Source organism: Nerophis lumbriciformis, linkage group LG05 (assembly GCF_033978685.3).
Source record: "Nerophis lumbriciformis linkage group LG05, RoL_Nlum_v2.1, whole genome shotgun sequence".
NCBI classification, from domain to species: Eukaryota; Metazoa; Chordata; class Actinopteri; order Syngnathiformes; family Syngnathidae; genus Nerophis; species Nerophis lumbriciformis.
Genome location: NC_084552.2, coordinates 37757470 through 37779056, shown reverse-complemented (window position 1 = coordinate 37779056; position 21587 = coordinate 37757470). Strand labels below are relative to the sequence as shown.

The following is a 21587-nucleotide window of genomic DNA, read 5'->3' as shown; positions in this document are numbered from 1 at the left end:
CACCTGCCTTCACTCACACATGAACTTGAAGTGCCATCCTATTCCTAACCCATAGGGTCCAATATGATGTCGGTCCACCTTTTGCATCTATTTCAGCTTCGACTCTTCTGGGAAGGCTGTCCACAAGGTTGCAAAGTGTGTTTATAAGAACTCTCGACCATTCTTCCAAAAGCACATTGGTGAGGTCACACACTGATGTTGGTCGAGAAGGCCTGGCTCTCAGTCTCAGTTCGAATTCATCCCAAAGGTGTTTCATTGGGTTCAATTTGAGTGCTGGAGTGTGCTCATGCTGACTTGAAAAGTACCACAGCAAGTACCCGGATAAACACACCACAGATTGGTGTTAACTATCTATTCCATCCATTTTCTACCGCTTGTCCCGTTCGGGGTCGCGGGGGGTGCTGGAGATTATCTCAGCTGCATTCGATATATCCACATTTAATCACATTAAGTGATGTATGATGCTTTTTTTTTTATCCTTGTGCATGTTTCAAATTGTTTTGTCTAGATATTAACTGTGTACAGGAATTACAATTAGGCCTATTGAAGCAATTTTCACGATCACATTCCTAAACTACAGTGAAACCATACACAATGTGTTTTATAGGTACTGTTATGAACTACATGGTTAAAGTAGAATTTGACACTTAGAGCTTTAATTGATGTTCATGGATGTCAGCTCAAAAGCACAAGTGTACTTACCTCTCTTAATTTCTCCCAGCATGCATGGCTGTGGGGGCAGTCTGTTGTGCTGCTCTTAAGTAACCCCACCCATTGTCCTGTAAACACACGGCCCCTTCCGTTCTCCACCAAATAAGTTGGTTTTACCGAGAATTCAAAAAAATATTTTAAAGAAATTTTAATTTCTGTTTTGTTTACTCTTCAGCATTGATGCGGTGGTAACTTGACATCTTCGTACAATCAAGGACTTGCGCAGTGCTGGCATGCTAGCAAGCAGAGCTAGGCTAGCTGTAGCAAACTAAGCCAATAAAATGAATGGACTTGACTGTAAATTGACAATAATTTGAAGTTGGCGAGAAACTCCAATATATTTTGGATGTAGTCACCCATAGTTCGCATGGCAGCACCCAGTCATTGACAAGCTTAGCGTAAGATGAAGACATGCCATCCACGATTCTCATGCCGGGTCAAAGAAAAACTGATGTGTGTGTACGTTTTCCTCATTTGTTTTATTATAAAAGTCGTTTCTACATTGACTGTGAACAAAACATAAAAATAAAAACATGACAATGAAGAGTCCACGGTCTCCATGGTAACACACGTAAGCATGGCTGGGGAGGGGCTGGTGGGCGTAACCATGGCAACAGAGGATGTCATCCTCCTCCGACACTTGTAACATCCAATGACCTCATCTCACACAATCAGTCATTTATCCACAGTGTGTGTTTCTTTACGTCACATGGTCAAGCTGATCTGTGACCTTTGACCTCTACGCACGACACAGGAAGCTTAAGTAAAAAATTAAAAACACAAACGAGGACAATTAGGACGACAGTGTCAGTCCATTGAGGGGGACAACACAAGTGCCTCTGATTGTGTGTATGTTTATCTGTAACCACGCCTCCTGTGAAGCTCCGCCCCTGCCACTTTATAAGCCAATCAGCAGCTTGAAGACGTATTTTCTCTTTAAAAAAAAGTTGTGTGAAAGATCTGAAATTTGACCTCACTCCCCACACACACACACACACACACGTCTGTGTCCCTACTCGTCATCGTCATCCTCTTCGTCGTCGTCCTCACCTTCATCCTCCTCTTCTTCCTCGCCACCCTGAGCGGATGAACCAGGGTTCCTGGCATACGAGCCGCCACCCCGATACGCCACCATATCCTGGGAGACAGGAAGTTGACACGTAACACTTGTCTGTTCAGTGCATGTGTTGTGTGTGTCTTACCCGGTCGTATTTCTCACGGAGTTTTTGCGCCTTCTCTTCGTATGGTGTCTTGTCAGACTGCGTTAGCTTACTCCACATCTCTCCCAGTTTTTTGGCGCAGTCTCCTATGGACAGACCCGGGTATTGCTGCTTGATGCTGGGACGGTACTCGCCGCAGAAGACGAAGAACGCAGACCTACATAAGCCAGAAACAGACAGGTCCGGACTCTGAGGGCTGAGGCACCGACTTCTGTTTTGTGGTGTACAATTGGACTTACGGTGGCCGTTTGGGTGCGTTGGGGTCTTTCCTCTTGCGACCTCTCTTTCCGAAGCCTTTGGGCGGGACATAGTCACTCATCTCCCGGTTGTAGCGCACCTTGTCGGCCTTGGCCATGTCTTCGAAACACTTCTTGTCACTGGGAGACAGACCCTGCCGAAAATGGATCGTAGGTCACAAGAAAGAGGTTGCAACCATGTTTCCCTCTCCTGCAAACACCTTTGACCGCTTCAACGCACCTTCCATCGCTCTGAACACTTCTTGGAGAACTCTGCAAAGTTGACCGACTGCTCTGGGTTCTTCTTGCGGTGCTCCTCTCGACACGTCTGTACGAAGAAGGCATATGCCGACGTCTTCCCCTTGGGCTTGTTCACATCTTTTCGCATCATAGTGGCGGCCTGCTGGGACGACAACATAGTCTAAGGGTTGCGTTCACACTTGTATTACTGTCAGCATAAAGTCACGCCTCAATCAAAAGTCCAAAAAAACAGAACATCTTCCAGGTCAAATACACTTGCAGAACTTTTGTTTCTTGGTCAGACTTTTTACCAGGTAAATGAGGGTATAAATATGAATAAAGACGTCAAAAAGGATACAGCATTCCTAACAACGCCAGCCTGTAATGAGCAATATCACCTCTTTGTTAAAAAGAGGCTGTGGTAAATTATTTTCTGCGACATATAAATCATAATTAGATTCGTAATGAGTTTTGTTGGCCAAGTATGTTTAACACAAGGAATTTGACTTGGTACTGTGCTCTTAGGCAAAGCAATTATTTTTGTAGCTAAAGCAAAAAACACCTGCTTATGACCTTCTAAATACATTTCTGGACATATGAGAGCCCTATAGACATGAAATAACAACCTTTAGTGACCTTTAAACTATTTTAATCCAATACAGTAATGCTGTCTGAAGCTGCAATCAGTGGCCATGATACTAACCAGAATGCTGTGATTGGCTTGGTCTCCTCTCGTGGCCAATACTAATGTAGTATTGATACTTTAGATTCATTTAACCATTTGTATGCTTGAAAATGCTTAATTAAAGACAAAAAAATTAAAAAAAACATTTTTTTGAAATTCCCAAAAATCTGCGATGTGGCGAAGTCGCAATATTTAAAGCACGGTGTCGTTAAGGATGACTTATGATTTAAACTGCTGTATTTAGTTTGGCTGACATTTCTCTTTTATTTTTGGATGATTTTTACTAAAGTTTCCGTCGGGTGGTGGTGCTATGCATCTCCTGATTTCGATGCTTTGGTGCAGTCGGCGTTTACACTTGCCTCACTTGGGATGCAAGTTGCTGGCAGGCGGGTGTTCACACTCCACCACCCAAACATAGAAGAACAACCAGATTAGAGTCCCTTATAAACATACTAATGTCAGTTTTAATTCTAATAAATGTACGTGAGAAGAGGTTGAAAAGTGAAAAATAAAACATTTTCAAATATGTAATGCATATTATAATAGTAAAAAGTGCAAAATATGTTAAAGTAATATCTCACTTATAAATGATTTGTTTTTTGCAGATAAAGAACAAAGTTGAACCTGCACGTGACATTCTTATCTATAATAAAATAGGGAGGTCAAGTTATCACTCCGCTGAGGGCCAAAAGATGGCCCGTCCAGCATTGAGGCACGTAACAAAGGACCGAAAGGTTCCATTTTCTCTCAAGAGGCATAACGGGGCGGCCTGCACCCTCACGACGCAGGCCTTGCCGCGGGAGATGGAGTGATGCGGCCGGCCAGCCGCTATCCGACACTGAGAAGTAGCGTCTCGGACGGGGCCGACTATTAGCATTGGTTAGCAGAATGTGGCTAGCTGCAGCCAGAACAATGAGCCACCATTTGCTTCCCGCCCTCTGCAGCGCGAGCCTCCCATCCCCCTCTGCGACGTCACAACAGACGTTTGGAGCACAAAGGCGCAGGAAAACACAACATTAGCCACCGCGCCAGTTTGTCTTTTCATATCCCGGCGGCCAAGTAGCGCGTTCGCAATGGAAACGTGGCCCGCGGTATTAAAAGCTGCGCATTTTCAAGGACGGGATGCGACTATGCTCCGGAGATTGAAGAGTTGTTACGGGCGGCGCAGGCTATTTGCTGGCAGTCAGTCTTCAAAATGGGCGTTTCTTGGTCGCCACAATACGACTTCAAGAGTCATAAGCGGGCGCTGACGTGACATGACAACAGCAAAGGGACATTAAGACTAACGCGGTGTATTTTGTCTTCTTTTTGGCCGCTCCAACCATGACTTGGAGGGTCAGGAGAGGAGCGATGTGCCCAGCGTTCTAACCCGCGTCCCATACAATATAGCCGGCTGTACTCACTCGTCAGGGGTGCCGGCGACAGGCGGAAAGAACACTTGGGACCGGGCTTCGGCTTTTTAAACACTCGCTGTTTATTGTTGATGTCTGGTGGCTGTAGCGGAGACTGGACCGTCGGTTCACTTTCAAACTGGGTCGAGCTGAAGACCAGTACCGCCCCCAGACGACGCCCCCTTTGTTATTCCAACTCAAAAGACAGAAACGGGGCAGTCTCACTGGGTGGGGCTTAAGCAAATAGTCATTTTTAATTGGCTGACAACATTGCCACTCGTCGACACTGGGCGGAAATTATTGTTTCGACGAGGCGGGTCCAATTGATATCGTAATGTGATTGGTAACATTTGCTGTCCATCAACTTATTGGACCACACAATAAAGAGTAGAGGAGGGGCTAACCACATCAGGCTAATAACGCCGTAGTCACATTACATTGATGTCTAAAATGGCGTCGATAGAAATATTTGTTTATGGAGATTTATAGCTTGACCGAATTTCTTAAACACAGACCAGGCATTTTCATGCATGCTCAATGTGAAAAAGATGAAAACATACCACAATAATTCATAGGTGTGTGAATTGTATATTTAAAACAATCTTTTGTTTTAGCTCCAGTTTTCTTATTTTCGTGAATCACAATATTTTTTGTGTGTCTTTCTTTACCATGGACATATATTATAAATTGATGTGGCAAGATTTATTATAATATTTGGCAATTTATCTTCAATTGAGTAGTTACTGGAGAGATACGAGTATATGCTATTTGTTAAATTTTTGTCTGTTTCTTTGGGGGGGGGGGGGGGGGGGGCAATATGAACAGCAGAGAGTGAAAATATGTTCCCCTTGTGGGATTATAACTATTGCAATAACAATTATTAACTACATAATAATAATATTATGCCAGACAATATTGGCATGATGTGTGTCAAGTCGTATAACATTTGAAAATGTAGGGACATCAAAATCAACATTTCGTACATTAAAAGACGATTAAACCAATTCAATATCTGAACAAAACTGTCACAGCTGCTTTCCATTGTACTGTAGGTGACAGAGGAAATTAGTGTAATAACTAAAATATAAAAATAATAATTTTACAATTTGCCGAAATTAGCTGTGGGCTGTAAATGACCCCTGGGCCAAACTTTGGACACCTCTGTCCTAATATGAAATTCTCCAGGTGTCACTCAGTCCATAAAAGGCCGGTGGATCGATTCAGATATTGATAGCATCAATACCAGGGGTGGTAACAGTATGAGGTCCAGGTTAGTGTGACGAGATTGCTATTCTCCAATGTTTATTTTAACAAATCTCTGTGTTTTTGTTGTTTTTGATATTGTTACATTGTTGATATTGTTACATTTACATGCTGTTCACAAACAAAGGGAACACATTGTTAGACACAACAATAACAATTGCATGTGATTTATTGTTTTGTTGATATTATTACATTGTCTTGTATTGTTGTGCTTATGTATTGTCACGTATATTTTTGTTGAACAATTGTTTTTATTTTCTCTTAAATCTTTGTCTTTTGTTTTACTCTGTTTGAAATTATAGTCACCACACTAAAGGCAACATCACAAAATTATTCAAAGATCTTGAACATTTGTGAAAATGAAGTCATATGTTATTAAAAAATTATCGGTATTGGCAATAATGGTATGCAAGTGTATCGCCCACCCCTAATAGCTGGATTGCATACTATATATTTTTTGATGGTCAACCAGCTTGAGCTAAATATTAAAACAAGTGAGTGATTGTAGAGTTTGAGCAAAAAATGCCATATTGCTGTTCTGTTCTTGGGTGTTCCAGTCGACCAAATAGAGAGATGGGGAATAGCTTTCGTAGAGCCCTGAAAGAAATGGTTCATAAAGGTAATAGTCAGGGAAAAACGAATGTGCGTTGAAGGGAATGGCTCTTAAAAATATCACATTCATCATTCTGTGGAATACAATCAGACCGCGCCCGTTTCTGCAGCGATCACTTTGTAAAATGTTAGTTGATTTGGTTTGTTTGAGATACTTTATGTGATGTAATCTAGATTATATTCTCTACTGTGTAGTTAATGTTTGAGAGCAGAACTACACGTAAAGAAAGGGCAAGAGTTCACATTAGTTTGTTAGTGTTAATTTGTGCATGTTGCTATGCCTAAATATAACTTTGAAGACCCAATTGTGTAAATAAACTAAGGTCACGCTAAGTCCCAGTTATTAATATCGTAATTGTTGGTCCAGTTCATCGTATTTTCGTTGTCCATTTTTATAACATAATCTAAAAGCTTACTTGTTGTTATTGTGCAGGAAAGCCAAGCACTTTATTCGACATGGATGACCAAATTATATTGTCTTTGGAGATATTTGTTAGCATCAAAAAATATCCTGAGTAGTATTAATAACCTAGATGTGTAAATCTCTCATAGGCTCAACAGCATACTGAATCTTGATATCGCTTGCAAACATTGCTAAACAACAGGGACATCTATAGCTAAATAATGAGACACATTATGAACTTCACACCACAAAAAAAACTGCAGACATGAATTTTAGATGAGACTAATATTTGTAGCAGGAAATCAACTGCAAACAAACATATCATTTTTCTAATTAGCATCACGATCGCAGCAGCATGGCACTTGTCGTGTCAATCAAATACGGTACTTAGCAATGCACAGGTAAGTCCAACATTGTCTCTCACGTAATAATGTAGCAGGGGTGGTAGCTGATTCCCTGGCCTGTCCTGGGACCAGTGGTCCCTACCAGTAGGGGCGATAATGAGACTGGTCACAACAAGTGGCACATCTGTGGTCCCGATTGACTTTATTGGGCTTTATTATTTCCTTTCTTTCCTGAAAGTTTTGTCAGCTCTATTAGCTGGTTAAATGTCAAAGAGGATATTATTTTGACTCTACTGCACAGGGACCACTGGTCTCTGCCAGACAGCAACTCGGTCCGACCTGCAATTCAATAATGTTAACCCATATTCACAATAATTATGAAGTGGTGTGATCCATCCATCCATTTTCTACCGCTTGTCCTGTGATCTCATATATATCAAGCTAACGGAGCTGCCAAACTGTCCAGAAAAAAGGAAATAGTAAGCCCGTTCAAAGTCATTAGGGACCTTTACCATGAATTGATTAACGTGGGCCCCAACTTAAACAAGTTGAAAAACGTATTCGTGTGTTACCATTTAGTGGTCAATTGTACGAAATATGTACTGTACTGTGCAATCTACTAATAAAAGTTTCAATCAATCACAAAACCACAGCTGTGTCACTGGTCACGACCAATCTAATTAGCGCCCCTATAGTGATATTAAGAAAGGAATATTAGCAAATTATCTGATCGGTTTTAGAAAAGGGAGACACACAATGGACTTTGTGGTTAGACGAGAGACTGAAATAAAAAAAGGCCCAAAAATAATAAAGAGTCAATGATAACAGTATTTTTGGACATAGAAAAGGCGTACAATATGTTGTGGAGGGAAGGGGTGCTTATGAAATTATACAAGATGGATAAAGGATTTTTTATTAAAAAGGAAAATGCAGGTACTATTTAGCTAGGATCTGTTTAGACAATATGAGGTGAGAAATGGGACACCACAAGGTAGTGTTAATCCAAGTCCACTGTTGTTCGATATTATGTTATGTTATGAAAATGCAAGGAGCGATTAATGAGGTGGTGGAATGGGGCTGTGATTGGGGATTCAGATTTCAGTGGAGAAAACAAAGGCCATGGGTGTTGTTGTTTTTTACCAGAAAGAGAGTCATAAAAGGTAAGAATGTATGGGAAAGGGATAGAAAAGGTAGAACAAGTTAAAATTGTAGATTTTGTATTTGATGCAAGACTAACAGGAAGGGACATTTACAAAGTCAGGTAGCAGGCGAGCTGTGTAAGAGTGTAGTTGCCTTGATTAGGTCAACGTTTGACTATGGACAGTGGCGGAAAAAGTCAAATAATATTTTCAACATAACATGCACATACCTGCAACAGCAGGGCTTACACGTTTCAGCACCATGGAGAGTGACTATGTCATTTTAACGTCCATCAAATAGACATGATGTAGCAGCTATAACAAACCAAGAAGACACAACAAAACATTAGGCTATGTGGCCCCTAACAATAAAACAACACCAATTCAAAGCAGTTAGGCACCCCGGACAGCGACCACATTGTTTTGTTATGATGTATTTCAACTAATAAGAGCGCAGTATAGGCTAGTAGCTTAGAGTTCAGTAAAACTGACACAGCGGCCCACATGGTCACACTGTAAAAAAAAAAAAAAAAATCCTATTTTTATGGGTAATTTACTTTAAATTTCTACTGTAATTTTTCTATTTTTTTTAAATAGTTTATAAAACTGTAGAATTGAAGACATTATCTGTAAATAAACAATCCGCCTGTTATTTTAAGTTAATTGCCAACAATGACAAACTATCCTAAGAATCCTTTGCAGCACTAACTCTTCCGGGACGCTACAAAATACACCCCCGCTACCACCAACCCCCCCCCCCCCCCACACACACACACCTTGTAGCGTCCCGGAAGAGTTAGTGCTGCAAAGGGTTCTGGTTTGGTGTGGATTCACAGTGTGGCGTATATTTCTAACAGTGTTAAAGTTTTTTATTCGGCTACCCTCAAATTTGGCCCGCGGGCCAGAGTTTGACACTCTCATGCTGTAGAATAAAGGTATTTTTCTGCAGAACTGTTTGCATCGTCACTTTATTAAAGGTGGTTGATCTTAACAATTCAGAAAAGATCTGTAAAATAATGGTATTTTTCTGTGGAACTGTCAGCATTGTCACTTCATTAAAGGTGTTTGATCGTAATAATTTGGAAAAAACTCTGTAGAATAAAGGTATTTTTCTGCAGAACTGTTTGCATCGTCACTTTATTAAAGGTGGTTGATCTTAATAATCTAGTAAAAATCTGTAAAATTACGATATTTTTCCGCAAAACGTTTCATGAAAATTTTTGTACATATAATGTTTTTGATCATTATTTGGTTTACAATTTAATTTTATGGTTTTCGTTTGGCAGCCATAGCTGCCAGTAGATGACCGTTTTTTTTACAGATTTTTTTTTTACACTGCACATATACAAACACAATTTCAGGATGAAGTAGGACAGGCCTACTCACTGTTATTTGAAGGGCATACGACGAGCCCTGCGCTCCGCGAACTTGTCCATGATGCACTGTATGTCCGTTTTCTTTGCTCTCTCGTTCTCTACGGACAACATGGCAAGTCCACTCAGTCTCTTCTGTCCCATTGCTCCTCAAGTTGTTTTTAGTTAGTTCTAACTTGCAGAATGAGCGCTCAGGGGTTGCGTTGAGTCAAAAATAAAACTGAATGTTGAAGTTACTGCTGGGTGGTTGACATGGAGCATTTTAGCCAAATTCACAACAGATTTTTCCTTTGGTATCTTCATCCGTGAAAGAGATTCTGAAACAAAGCAGCTGGCCAGGTAAACTTGGGCCAATGTCCCGACTGTAATGCTCACTGAGCCGCCGTGCAGCTTGGTGTAGCTCCTCATCTCCTACTTGCATCAGTGTGTTGGGGTGAATTGCCTTGAACATATGCACAGTTCCATTTAAGCTGGTGAATCTTTGGGGCAGTTACTGCATGGATGATATTATCAAGACAAGTATTGAAAACGTTCACCCGAACGTTGGTCTCTGCATCAGAATCAGAATCAGAATCAGAAATACTTTAATAATCCCCCAGGGGAAATTAAGATTTTCAGCACAATCCCATTCAAGAGCAGACAAAAATTACAGGGAGACAGAACAGGATCGCTGACGGGTCTGTGAGGTGAGGTGACTGTCCTCAGAAAGTTCATTCAAGTGACGCTTAACTTTTTTGACGTAGTTTAAAGCCTTAATTTTCGAAATAAAAATCAATTTAACGACTTTTAATACTTTTTAATGCCCCACGGAAACCCTGTTATAGTGTAGTACAGTATCATAACTGTTAGAATTGAATTGTTACTTGGAAATGCGTCTCCCTGGCGTATTGGCGCATATGAATCGCTGGCACCCACGTTGGGTTCATCTCCATTATTTTGCTTGTCCTTGTTCTCATTTTTCTTTTTGGATGCTTGTTACACCAGAAGGAGATTGACACTTGGTAATAGTTAAAAAGACGAAGAAGAATGTAGAGAACGTAAGTTAATTCAAAGAGCACATTATAAAAAAGTGTGAAAATTACACATTGGTGGATACAGATGGGGAAAAGCGACCAGGAATGGGTGTGACTGGGTTTGAGGTAGCGGTGCCAACAAAAGGAATCAGGGTGAACAGAACAAATGACACGGTGGAAATGGTCGCAATGCAGGTGGTATCGAAGTAGGTGGAACTAACTAAGAAGGATTGAGTGTCGATTTGCACTGATTCAGCTTCTGTGCTGGCAAGTTTATTATCTTTTAACACTAACAGCCGTCAGGATGTTTTGTGGGAAGTGTTGCATAAACGTAAAAAATCAGAAGAGAAAGGTTCAGTTTTTGTGGTTACCAGCGCATTAAGGTGTGAGGGGAAATAAAAAAGGGACTGAGTTGGCCAAGAGAGCCTCAAGAAAAGAAAATATAGAAATGTATGCAAAGAGGAGCAAAGCAGAGGTCAAATGTGAAATATGAAAGAAATGTGTTGAAAAATGGGAAGAGAGGTGGGATAGAGAAGTCAAAGGAAGACATTCATGGGAAATACAGCAGAGTGTAAAACTTGAAAGGGTTGGAAGTGCAATAAGGAGAGAAGAAATTATACTAGCAAGATTAAGGATAGGGCACTGTATGTAAAATAAAACGTAAAAAGAATGATAGGCAAACATCAAACAGGACTGTGGAGGGATATCAGGAGGAGGATCTGTAAAACTTTTGCTAATTAGGTGTAGTAAAAATGAGTGACCGAGAGGTGTGTCGAAGAGGAATCCAACAGATTTAGGTATAAATGAATTAATAATGGATGGAGTGTTAAAAATGAGGGATAGGAAACAGGCGATGGCACTATTAGAGTTTTTGACAAGCACAGGATTATATTATAAGATTTAAGGGGCTTGCTAAGGGTTAGGAAGAGGGGGGTTAAAAGATAGAGCATGTGAGTGTGGGTAAAGGGCTGCCTAGGTATTTTTAATTTATTTTAGTTTCACTTTTTTTGTGAAATTGGGATTTAGATTGTGAATTGCTGTCTGAACCACACTCCGGAGCCAAAGATGGCAGTAATGCGCCATTAAGATGGAATGCTACCGCCGTAGAACACAAAGAAGAAGATTAAGAAAACGGGGTTGAGCCTCAGCGCGCGCCGTAGCCTAACAGAAAGTGAAGTGTTTCAACTTTACTCCGCGCTTCTTCTCGTACCAAGACAAATACAAACGTCTTGTTGATATGGACCCTCTGCAGCCGGTTCGGGACCAGTTTAATCTGCACAGTGATGCGGTCAGTAGAACAAATGGGATCAACTCGATAATAGTTCAGATGTTGTGTATTTTGTAACATACTTACAACATCGTGTTTATCTTGTTTTACACTGTTCAACACAAGAATGAATGTTTTTGTCAAATATTGTCTGCAGGAAGTCAAATGGTTGGAAGAACTATTTAATTTCATCAGAGACCAGATTTGTCCTGTGCTCTCTGGCCCCGACACCTCCTGTCAGACAGGTGAGTCCCCCCCCTCTTAAAAAAAAACTGCTGTCACATGACTGTCATTTCTTGTGGTCTGCAGCCAACCAGCGTGCGTCCAATCTGACTGTGTGTGTGCTAAAGAGGATACAAAAGAACATGTCTGCCACACACACATTACCTGTCAGCTACAGGTATGTTGCATCATCGCCCGTGTACTGATGCTATGACACTTTGTTAACCTTTGACCTGTAATGCCAGGCTGGTGTGCGTCTCTGAGCTTCTCTCTCACCAGCGTCTGGCCTGTGTCAGTAACCTGTCGTGGAGCACCCATCAGCAGCGGACGTTGGCCAAGGAGGCTGAGCTGTCTCTGCCGGGTCAGCAGGCTTTACCACGAGCCAACCTGCTGCTGATTGGCTGTCTGACGTACAACCAAGACGGCGAGTGGAGGCTGATGGACGCCAGCGGCAGCGTCAGGTGTGAGGTGAGTTAGCATATGGACAACACTTGTTTAACCCTTTGAAGTACAGGGGAATGTTGAGTTTTTGCAGACTTTTAACTTTTTACATATCACCCTATTGGTTGGATCCCTATTTTCAGTACAACATCACGTGCGTGGGTGACTCGACAGTTTTTTCAAAATCCCAATAGGGAATATAACGGAGTGTCCAAACCTTGTCAATTGAGGGCCGCATGCGGAAAAAATCAAAGGATGCAGAAAACAAAAAAAACAGCCTCAATGTCAACTTTGTGTTGTTTGCATCAACATTTCAATTTGTTCTCGTACATTGCACCTGTTGGAATGGGTACTGAATTTGGTATTTTTTACATTTATAGGTACCGACCAAGTTCCATCAGTACTACTGGGTATCGATTTGCGTAAAATCAAACCTTACCATATTTCGATACCTTTGCTTTCCGTGACGTCACGTCTGCTTGTAGATTATGGACTGGCTCAAACACTTGGCGGGGAAGCAATCACACAAGCAACACTCAGACCAGACTCGGTCAAACTGCCTCTAGCTAATTTTTTGGGCCAGCAAAGCAAGTATGCCTGATAGAAGATGCTCAAACCTAAACAAGGTGCTAATGCTAATCATTAGCAATTTTACATGGCGATTTCAACACCTCCAAATTAATGAAAACTACAACTAAGATACACGTTACAATCACACTGCTGGTGTATAATAAAACATTACTTACAGAATAAATACATGGTAGGGAGCAACATAACACTTGACTGGCACCTTCAACTTCATGGCAAAGACTAGTCTTGGCTAAGGCAACACACCGTAGTCCAGGGGTGCCAATTACGTAGATCGTGAGCTACCGGTCGGTCTTAGAGGGGTTGTAGGTCGATCGCCAGGTATTAAAAAAAATAGACATTACCTATCATCAATGTTCTTCACTCTGATTTCACTTTTGTCTCTTGATTGACATACCGAGGGTCTTAAATTCAGTGCAGTTCCCTTTCAAATTTCAAATGTTATGAATGAAATGTTATTATATAATTAACATTTATGAACACCCTCAAAAATACCAAAAATTGGTACTATTGAGTGCCGGCTATCAATTCCCAGGTATCGTAAATTTGCACTGTATTGGTACAAATTTGAAAAGTACCCATCCCTATACACTGAGTTGCTCTTTTATTTTGTTGTTCATGTGTAGTTTATTTTTATTGATAGACAGTGTTTTTAGAATCTGCTGTGGGCTGTTAAAGAATTTGCTCCTTTTTATAATTTAGAATGCAAACAAAGTGTATAATTCAAAAACCTCATGTACCCCACACAATAAATAAACCACAAAATTAAATGTAGTGTAGTGTACTTATTAAAATAATGATTTACCTTCAAAGCCAGGCAAGTGTTGGCTTACCTCCTCCCTTGTCCCTCTGCAAACAAACGGCCGCTCATGCTTTGATTGATTGATGACCATTTTTTCCCTCTGATCAGTAGATGGTGTCGTAGCTCATATACTTTCACTTTCAAAACTGACGAAAAAAGGATTACAAATCAAAAGTAACACAACCACACAATGGTAACATCATGGTGAATATTGTTGATTATAAATCTGGTTTAATTGACCGATTTTCACCACAATCTTGAAAGGGATGCATCATCTAATTATGTGCAACACCTGCCTAGACCGCAAATACAAGGCTGTGGACTTAAGAGAGTTAATGGTGAATTTAGGTAGGAATGGACATGATGCACTCATGGAAAATGAGTCCCGCCGTAGGTTGTGTCTCCATCACCTCTGTGGCTGAATCGTCTCGTCTTCCTGCCCCACTGGCACTACATCCCCCAAAATGCTCCACAGCAAGCGCAGCCAGATGCTCGAGGCTACTTAGAGATGATTGGCTCTCCGGTTCTGTTGAGTCCTGGCCTTGTGCATGGATCGGTGACTGCCCCTATTGCAGGGGCGAGACCTGGAATCCCAGTCAGTGTCACAGAGGCTGCAGCCTTAGTACACAACAGGTATGTCATGTGACCTATGAGACAAGAACGCCATTCTTGTTTTTCGCCGTCTAACCCCCTTCTGTCTCTTAAGGATCCGGGGACAGCGTTTGTCCGTCAGCGGCCATGTAGCTTCTGTCTGCCCCTTGTTGGTCATTGCAGGAACTTCCTTCTTCTGCTTCACACTGACAGACAAGACACACACAATACCTGTCCTGGTCAAGGTAAGCACAAACACACACTGGCTGAAGTCATTGTGTTTTGAAACGTGTTGATGAGATTTTGTGTGTGCGTGTAGGACAGCAGCAAGTTGTGGTGGACACAATGTTTGTCCGTCGGGATGGGTGTGTGTGTGACAGCCTTGCGTGTGTGTGTCCTGAAAGCCTGGAGAGGAAGCAACATTCTGTGTGTGACTGAACACTCCGAAATACACAAGACACACACTCCAGCAGAGGACACGCCACCGGCCATGTCTCCCCCACTGATGACATCACAACCTGAGATGTGCCTTGTCCAATCAGCTGTCAGGATCAAACATTCCAGAGTTATCAGTTACCAGGTAAAAAAGGAAAAAGATTTAATGACGACTACACATGTTCATATTTCTTGCCTAAGCCCCGCCCCTTACGTAATAGGGCACAGTGACTGAAGTGGTGAGCGAAGGGGCGGGTCTGTACATAATGGACAAGGTGATGGGTCTGTGTCTGGCCTATCAGCCTACGCTGAGGAGGAGGCTCCGAGTGGGAGACAAAGTACAGGTGCGTTTTTTGTTGTTTGTTTTTTTACACCTTTCTTGTCTTGAAAAGCGCTAAATTAGTGTGAATAATTATTATTCATTAATATTCAACGTGATATCATCACTCACAGCAGAAACAAGTTGTTGTGCTAATCATCATTTAACCATTTTCCACATTTAGCTCCATCACGTTCACTTCCTCTACCGGCCCTGTCCTGATTTTCCTCCCAGCATGCTTTGCACTTGTCTGCGCTCCAGTTTGACGGTGACAAACTTCAGCGGGGTGCTTGGCTCAGTCCCCAATCACAGCTGTCCCGGTGATGGTGTGTTGCCGCGGTTACTGGTGGAGAAGAGCACGGCCGTCTCCCAGTATCTGTGGACCTGCCACCTCAGCTCCCAGCTGAGATGCAGGTAGGGGGTGTGCCAAAGTGAGCAGACACACCTGCACTCACTATAACTCCTGTGTTTGTGTGTCAGTCTGCTTTGCAGCACCACAACCCACTGTGTGTGTTTGCTGTCATGGAAACTGATGGAGATTGTGTTAGGAGAAGGGCAACAACAAAGACGAGACATCTACATCGAGATGCTGGACGAGCCTCACTCTTGTCTGCTAATGCAGGTAGATGTCATTTCTCATCTTACTTATGTCTCTGCTTGTCCTGAGCATCTTCTCATGTCCCTACGTGTCTTTTTCCGTCCCTGCGGGCGTGTACCTCCAGTATGTGGCTGACTGGGCGCAGCATCAATATGTCAGCCTATCTGAGCTATGCAAGTCCCTCCAAGAGGACTCTTGGGCTTCATTATCGCTCAGCTCTCTGCTGCCACCCGCTGGAGGTGGACTGACACGAGTCGAGATGAACTCGGCCCTGGCCTGGTCCAGCAGGACTTTGACTTCTGACCCAACGAGCGAGCCCGGGGAGACGCTTGGGTAAAGTTTTAACCTCTCTCTGTCATGTGACCGCGTGACAATATGAAGCATGTCCCGCAGACGGCGTCCCCTGCTGCTCGTCGGCGTGTTGGAGCTTCCTTCTCACCCGTCACAACACGCGCTTCAGCTGAGAGACTCTACGGGGGTTATCGCCTGCGTCGTCACAGGCAACACCCAGGAGGAGGAGGAGGAGGGGGGAGGTCAAAGGGCTTTTTTAAACACTGCATGGATAGGTCAGTACACAGGCGGGGGGTGGTAGAGGTCACACACTGATGACAACTTATATTCACAACTCTTTACAAATGTGTGTACCCAGGTTGTCTAGTATGTGTCCAGCAGTTCACCATGGTAACAGAGCGATTCCTCCAATCAGATTTTCCCTCGTACCAACACTTAGACCAGGACAAGTTCATCACACATAAACACTGCAGGTACACACGCACACATGCGCACACACAGTCTTGATTTGTATATTCCCTGATAGTGTGTGTGCATGTATCCGTGTGCAATAGGGTTTACCTCCAGTTTTCTCAGGATTGCATCCACATTTTGAGTCCATCTGCTGCCATGGTAACTCACCTGTGTCAGAAAGGGGTGGAGTCAGTAGATAAGAAGAAAAAGCTTCAAATAGCTGCGACAAAGAAGAGAAGAAGATGGGAAGAGGAGCCAGAGGCCTCCCAGTCTTCTTCCTCCATTCCCATGACAGCCACCTACCCCTGCGTCTCAGTGGTCCTCAGGCTGGAGCAGAAGACTGGCGTGACTTGGATGAACACGGGTGCAGGACTCGAGGAAGAGGAGGCTGGACTGATCGCTTGCTTCTCTGCTAAATCCACTGTGGTTGGTCCAGTGGTAGTCTGGGGGCATGACCCAAAGAACAGGCCAATGGAGGACTCTGAGGTGGACAAAGAAATACAGGTGAGCGAGTGGACGTTTCTCCCCATAGTGGCCGTGTCGGCAACGAACAACACTGTCTGTGAGCTCCCATAATGCACCTGTTTGTGTGTTTGCACGCAGGTGAACGTGGTGTGTTCAGGTGCGTCAGCTCGCTGGTTTCCTGTCCTCCAGTCAGGATGTTTTTACAGACTAGTGGTACCCAACACACAGGTATGTGATGACACCACACATTATGCCCCAACATCACCCTGTGACGTTTGGTCGGTAATTGTCTTGTGTCCATCAGGATTGCAGCGTGTTGATTGACTGTGCTGTCTCTGGGTCGAGAAGCGACTGCACTGTGAAGGTGCAATCTGATTGGAAGTTTCACACACTGACACGCCCACTCTTTGTGCACACCTATGAACAGGTAAACATTGTCCTATATTAAAATGTTTTCACTGTGTGACGCTGACGTATCCTCTCGCGTCTTCAAGAATGTCTCATCCACTATGTCATCGGTGTCTCAAATCCTGGACAACAGGTGAATTTGACACTGTTAATCCCATGATGTTTAATCCCTGACAGATCGTTACTACAGCTGTGTGTGTTTGCGTGTGTGTGTGTGTGTGTGTGTGTATGTTTGTGCATAGTTGTGTAGATGTGGTATGTTTCCAGGGTTTTGTTTCTGAGCGAATCAATCTGGATGACAGGACAAAGAACACTGGACATGCTCAAATAGGTCTGTCTCTTTCCCACACACACACACACACACACACAAAAGACAAAAAAAAGCAGTACACGTGTGTGTGTTTGTGTTCAGGTGTGCGTCTCACAGTGTGTGACCAAAGTGGGAGGAGCATCAATGTCTACCTGAAGTTGAAGAACCTCAACTACCCACCTGGTCTGTTGCCAGGCAACACTCTGATGCTCTCAAATTTCCACAAAAAACTGTCCAGGTGATACACACCGCTCCAATTGGACTCCATCCTATGCATGTAGTCGTACTACTACAACGTGTGTGTGTGGGTGTGTTTTCCAGGACAGGAAGTGTGTACTGCACTAATCTACCAGTCAGCTGGGTGGCGGTCGTGCGTGTGCGAGATAAAAGGTAACGAGACGCATGTGCCAACATTCAAATGATTTACACAATTCACCTGGACTTTGTCGTCGAACAGTTCTGATGGACGCCCACCGGTTCCCATCATGCACCTGGGCCTGTGGACTCGACAGAGCAGCACCGTGGGTCGGATCAAATGTCACGTTGTGTGTTTCCTGTTCCTGCAGCTGCAGTGGAAGTGTTCACAGTGTGGGAGTGTTTTCCGACAGGTATAGGTATATGTATATACCATATATATATATATATATATATATGTATACACACACACACACATACACACACACACACATATATATATATATATATATACATACATATATATATATATATATATAACATACATGTATACTGTATACATATATATATATATATATATATATATATATATATATATATATATATATATATATATATATATATATATATATATATATATATAAACACACATACATGTGTATATGTATATACGTTAGGTCAGGAAAAAACAGAGGCAATATCATCCCAAGGGATATACATATATATATATATATATATATATATATATATGTATATATATATATATATATATATATATATATATATATGTATATATATATATGCATACACACGTTTGTACGCATGCACACCTGCAATTTAAAATGGGATCTCTCTCCTTCAGTCAGCTTGCAGTCAGTGTCTCTCGTTCTCAGCTTGCGTCTTTGACAGCACAGCTAAGTAAGTTTGTATCATGTGATCAACACTCGCGAGAAAGCGATGATAACAAATAATGGTCAGGTTGGTAATCGACGACGGCACAGGCGAGGCTCACGTGCGCTTCTCAGGGATGCATGTTCGTCAGCTGCTTGGATTGGCCCATTCTCAGTGGGAGGGTCTTCAAAGAGCACTCAAAGTCAGAGGTGACATCACAGTGTATCCCCGCGGACGGAGTACGGTCAGTGACGTCTTAAAAAAACAATTCCTTTCATAGTGATCAATACCTCCATAAATAACAGTGATTGGTTCCTTCTTGCAGTCGTGCGACTCAGACGATTGGCTGCTTCACTTCCTGTTGTTATGCGTGCGGAGAGTTGACTCATTGTTTTTGACCTGCAGCAGACAACACGAAGCCAAAACAGAAGGTGACACACACACACACAAACACAGCAGATCAAATTAAATGATGAACTCTTCTTGATTTTTTTCTTAGTGGTCAAAACGTTGAGTCGTAGAAAGCGAGACTTCTTGACCAGGTTGGCCCCGCCTCCAAAGCTCACCTGTCAGCAAATGCACAGCTTGCCGACTGCACATTGAAAGTTCATGTTGTGTTGCCATTTTCACTCCACCGCAGTCTGCTTGAAGGGTTACTGTGTGGGTGGAGCCTGTCAGTTGATGACGAGCAAATGTTGATGTATTCACACTGAAATAAAAAAGTACAACTGACTGCTTAATGTATTTGTTATTACCTTCACATCCTTTGTGCAACCTTAAAGATTGACGACACACACTTACTCTTAGGATCCAAAAAGGACCCTCTTTAAGTGTCATTAGTGAGCAATAAAACTTTTTTTTTTCAACAGTTGAAATCTTTTCAGAAGTTTATTTATTGATATAAAGTTTTTTATTATTTTATGTTTTTTTTTTTTTATGTTTCTTAGCCTTTTTGAAAAAAAATTAACTTTTGTAAAGTCGGAAAATGCCAAATACGCGGTATTTCAAACAAAAACAAAAAAGTTGCAGAGTGGAATATTAGAGGTTTGGTCATTAGAGCCTTAAATAGGCCAATAATCCATGACATTGATTTTCATACAGTAGACAGAAATATGTTTACAGTGCCTACTGAGCTACAATGAGGGATACAACTGCTAGGACTTGGTTGAGTTTACACAAGTCTTTTATAACTACCATCCATCCATTTCTACCGCTTGTCTCTTTCGGGGGGCTGGAGCCTATCCCAGCTGCACTCGAACCGAAGGCAGAGTAGACCCTGGACAAGTCGGCACCTCACTGATGATTGCCTAAGATCATTTTCATTACATTTCAGCAATTTAATGGCAGTTTAATGCATTATGGTTTTCCTGCGTTATCTGACCCCTGTGGCATCTCAGCAGACGGTGAGTCTCGGTAAGGATACTCACCGTCTGCTGAGATGCCACAGAGCAGGAGCAGCAGCACCGACGCCTTCATTCTTCCTTGTTTTCAACTCCTGCTCTGACACTTTAGGCGGGCCGAAGTCGAACAAGCAGCGGCAGCAACTGAGCTCAGCCAATCACAGTGCAGATAATTAGCAATATCACCAGTGACCGGGTAGAACACTTCACAAGTAGTTAACATTTGCAAAGCTATTTAAAATCCTTATTATGAACCCTTCTGCACCCTTAAGGCTCAAAATGGGGATTAAAAAAAACAACTACATTGTGTTTTTGATTGTAATGTTAGAATAGTATATGAATTAGTATGCACACTTTTTCTTAACACCTCTTTCGGCCCTATTGACTCTCATTATCGCTGTTATTTTTAACAAGACAGCCATCCTGTTATATTACTATGCTTTTTCCATGAAAGCGGAATAAAAAACATTCTTGCTGATTGAAAAAAAAAAATATTGTTTTGTGTTACAATATGATTGTTACGTTGATACTCCAGCATATTAATACATGTTGCAGGGGGGGACGTTTAGAGTGAGACACACTGTACAGAAAGTAAGCGGGCTAGTGTGGGTGAGTCACCTGGAATTGTAACTGCACTGTATATGTTCACGTATATGTCATGTTTTTTCAATGTTAACACTTTTGTACAAATAAGTACAGTTGCACTTTATTTTTCAAATGTGTTTATTCTGTAAAGGAATGAGTCAAATGTTTAAAATTACTGGTTAATAGTGCTATTATAAAGTGCAATGTCAGCACAATTTTCTTTCCTGCAATTTCAAATGTACTTGTTTTAATAAATAAATACAGCGTTTGAAAAGCATACACAATCTGTGTTAATATATTAGTCTGTGGTTTAAAGGACTTGAAAGGACTCAAAACACAAAATGCAGGACTTGGGACTTGAGGGTAAAGACTTGAGACTTACTTGTGACTTGCAAAACAATGACTTGGTCCCACCTCTGCCATTTAGTGGTCAATTGTACGGAATATGTACTGTACTGTGCAATCTACTAATACAAGTTTCAATCAATCAAAATAGACAGTAGTGTTTGTCTTTGTTTAGATTTGGGGTACTATTGACTTTGTTTTTCTCAAACAATTGTGTGTAATACAAGAGAATAGAGAAGTAGTTTAAATATTGTTATTGTCAAACTGTCAATAGCACTCACCTTAAATACATTTTAAAATGTAGTTTACGTGTGATCGGTATCAGTTATGGTATCGGCCGATCTCACTCAT

General features: G+C 42.0%; 2 protein-coding genes across 3 annotated transcripts; one reads left to right on the top strand and one right to left on the bottom strand.

Annotated features, from left to right (window-relative positions):
• Positions 1–1171: 1171 nt before the first annotated feature.
• LOC133606455 (high mobility group protein B2-like) lies at positions 1172–4663 on the bottom strand. 2 transcript variants are annotated; one of them, XM_061960431.1, is made up of 5 exons: positions 4496–4663; positions 2409–2567; positions 2171–2322; positions 1914–2088; positions 1172–1849 (listed from the first exon to the last, which is right to left on the bottom strand). In XM_061960431.1, exons 2-5 carry the CDS (start codon positions 2556–2558, stop codon positions 1724–1726), a joined length of 603 nt encoding a protein of 200 aa, XP_061816415.1. In that variant the 5' UTR covers positions 2559–2567; positions 4496–4663; the 3' UTR covers positions 1172–1723. The 2 variants fall into 2 exon arrangements, with proteins under 2 accessions (XP_061816415.1, XP_061816416.1); XM_061960432.1 differs by having other exon boundaries at positions 2409–2570; positions 4496–4657.
• Positions 4664–11766: 7103 nt separating this feature from the next.
• ctc1 (CTS telomere maintenance complex component 1) lies at positions 11767–19638 on the top strand. Its single transcript, XM_061960433.1, has 25 exons — positions 11767–11918; positions 12055–12142; positions 12207–12297; positions 12365–12587; positions 14345–14583; positions 14657–14786; positions 14861–15121; positions 15198–15320; positions 15480–15709; positions 15776–15917; positions 16018–16226; positions 16287–16459; positions 16543–16657; positions 16739–17141; positions 17241–17330; positions 17407–17529; positions 17597–17643; positions 17753–17841; positions 17923–18058; positions 18142–18210; positions 18278–18428; positions 18878–18933; positions 18994–19150; positions 19232–19337; positions 19406–19638. The coding sequence occupies exons 1-25, from the start codon at positions 11868–11870 to the stop codon at positions 19507–19509; spliced, it is 3606 nt and encodes a 1201-aa protein (XP_061816417.1). The 5' UTR covers positions 11767–11867; the 3' UTR covers positions 19510–19638.
• Positions 19639–21587: the final 1949 nt, after the last annotated feature.

What these genes read in the sequence shown, in the direction of transcription:
- LOC133606455 (XM_061960431.1), bottom strand. Translation starts at nt 2,558, where the DNA reads ATGATGCGAAAAGATGTGAACAAGCCCAAGGGGAAGACGTCGGCATAT. An exon ending in AGTGTTCAGAGCGATGGAAG is followed by an intron (nt 2,323 to 2,408) that starts GTGCGTTGAAGC and finishes CATTTTCGGCAG; the next exon opens with GGTCTGTCTCCCAGTGACAA. An exon ending in TCCGTGAGAAATACGACCGG is followed by an intron (nt 1,850 to 1,913) that starts GTAAGACACACA and finishes CCTGTCTCCCAG; the next exon opens with GATATGGTGGCGTATCGGGG.
- ctc1 (XM_061960433.1), top strand. Translation starts at nt 11,868, where the DNA reads ATGGACCCTCTGCAGCCGGTTCGGGACCAGTTTAATCTGCACAGTGAT. An exon ending in TTTAAACACTGCATGGATAG is followed by an intron (nt 16,460 to 16,542) that starts GTCAGTACACAG and finishes GTGTGTACCCAG; the next exon opens with GTTGTCTAGTATGTGTCCAG. An exon ending in GTGGGAGTGTTTTCCGACAG is followed by an intron (nt 18,429 to 18,877) that starts GTATAGGTATAT and finishes TCTCTCCTTCAG; the next exon opens with TCAGCTTGCAGTCAGTGTCT.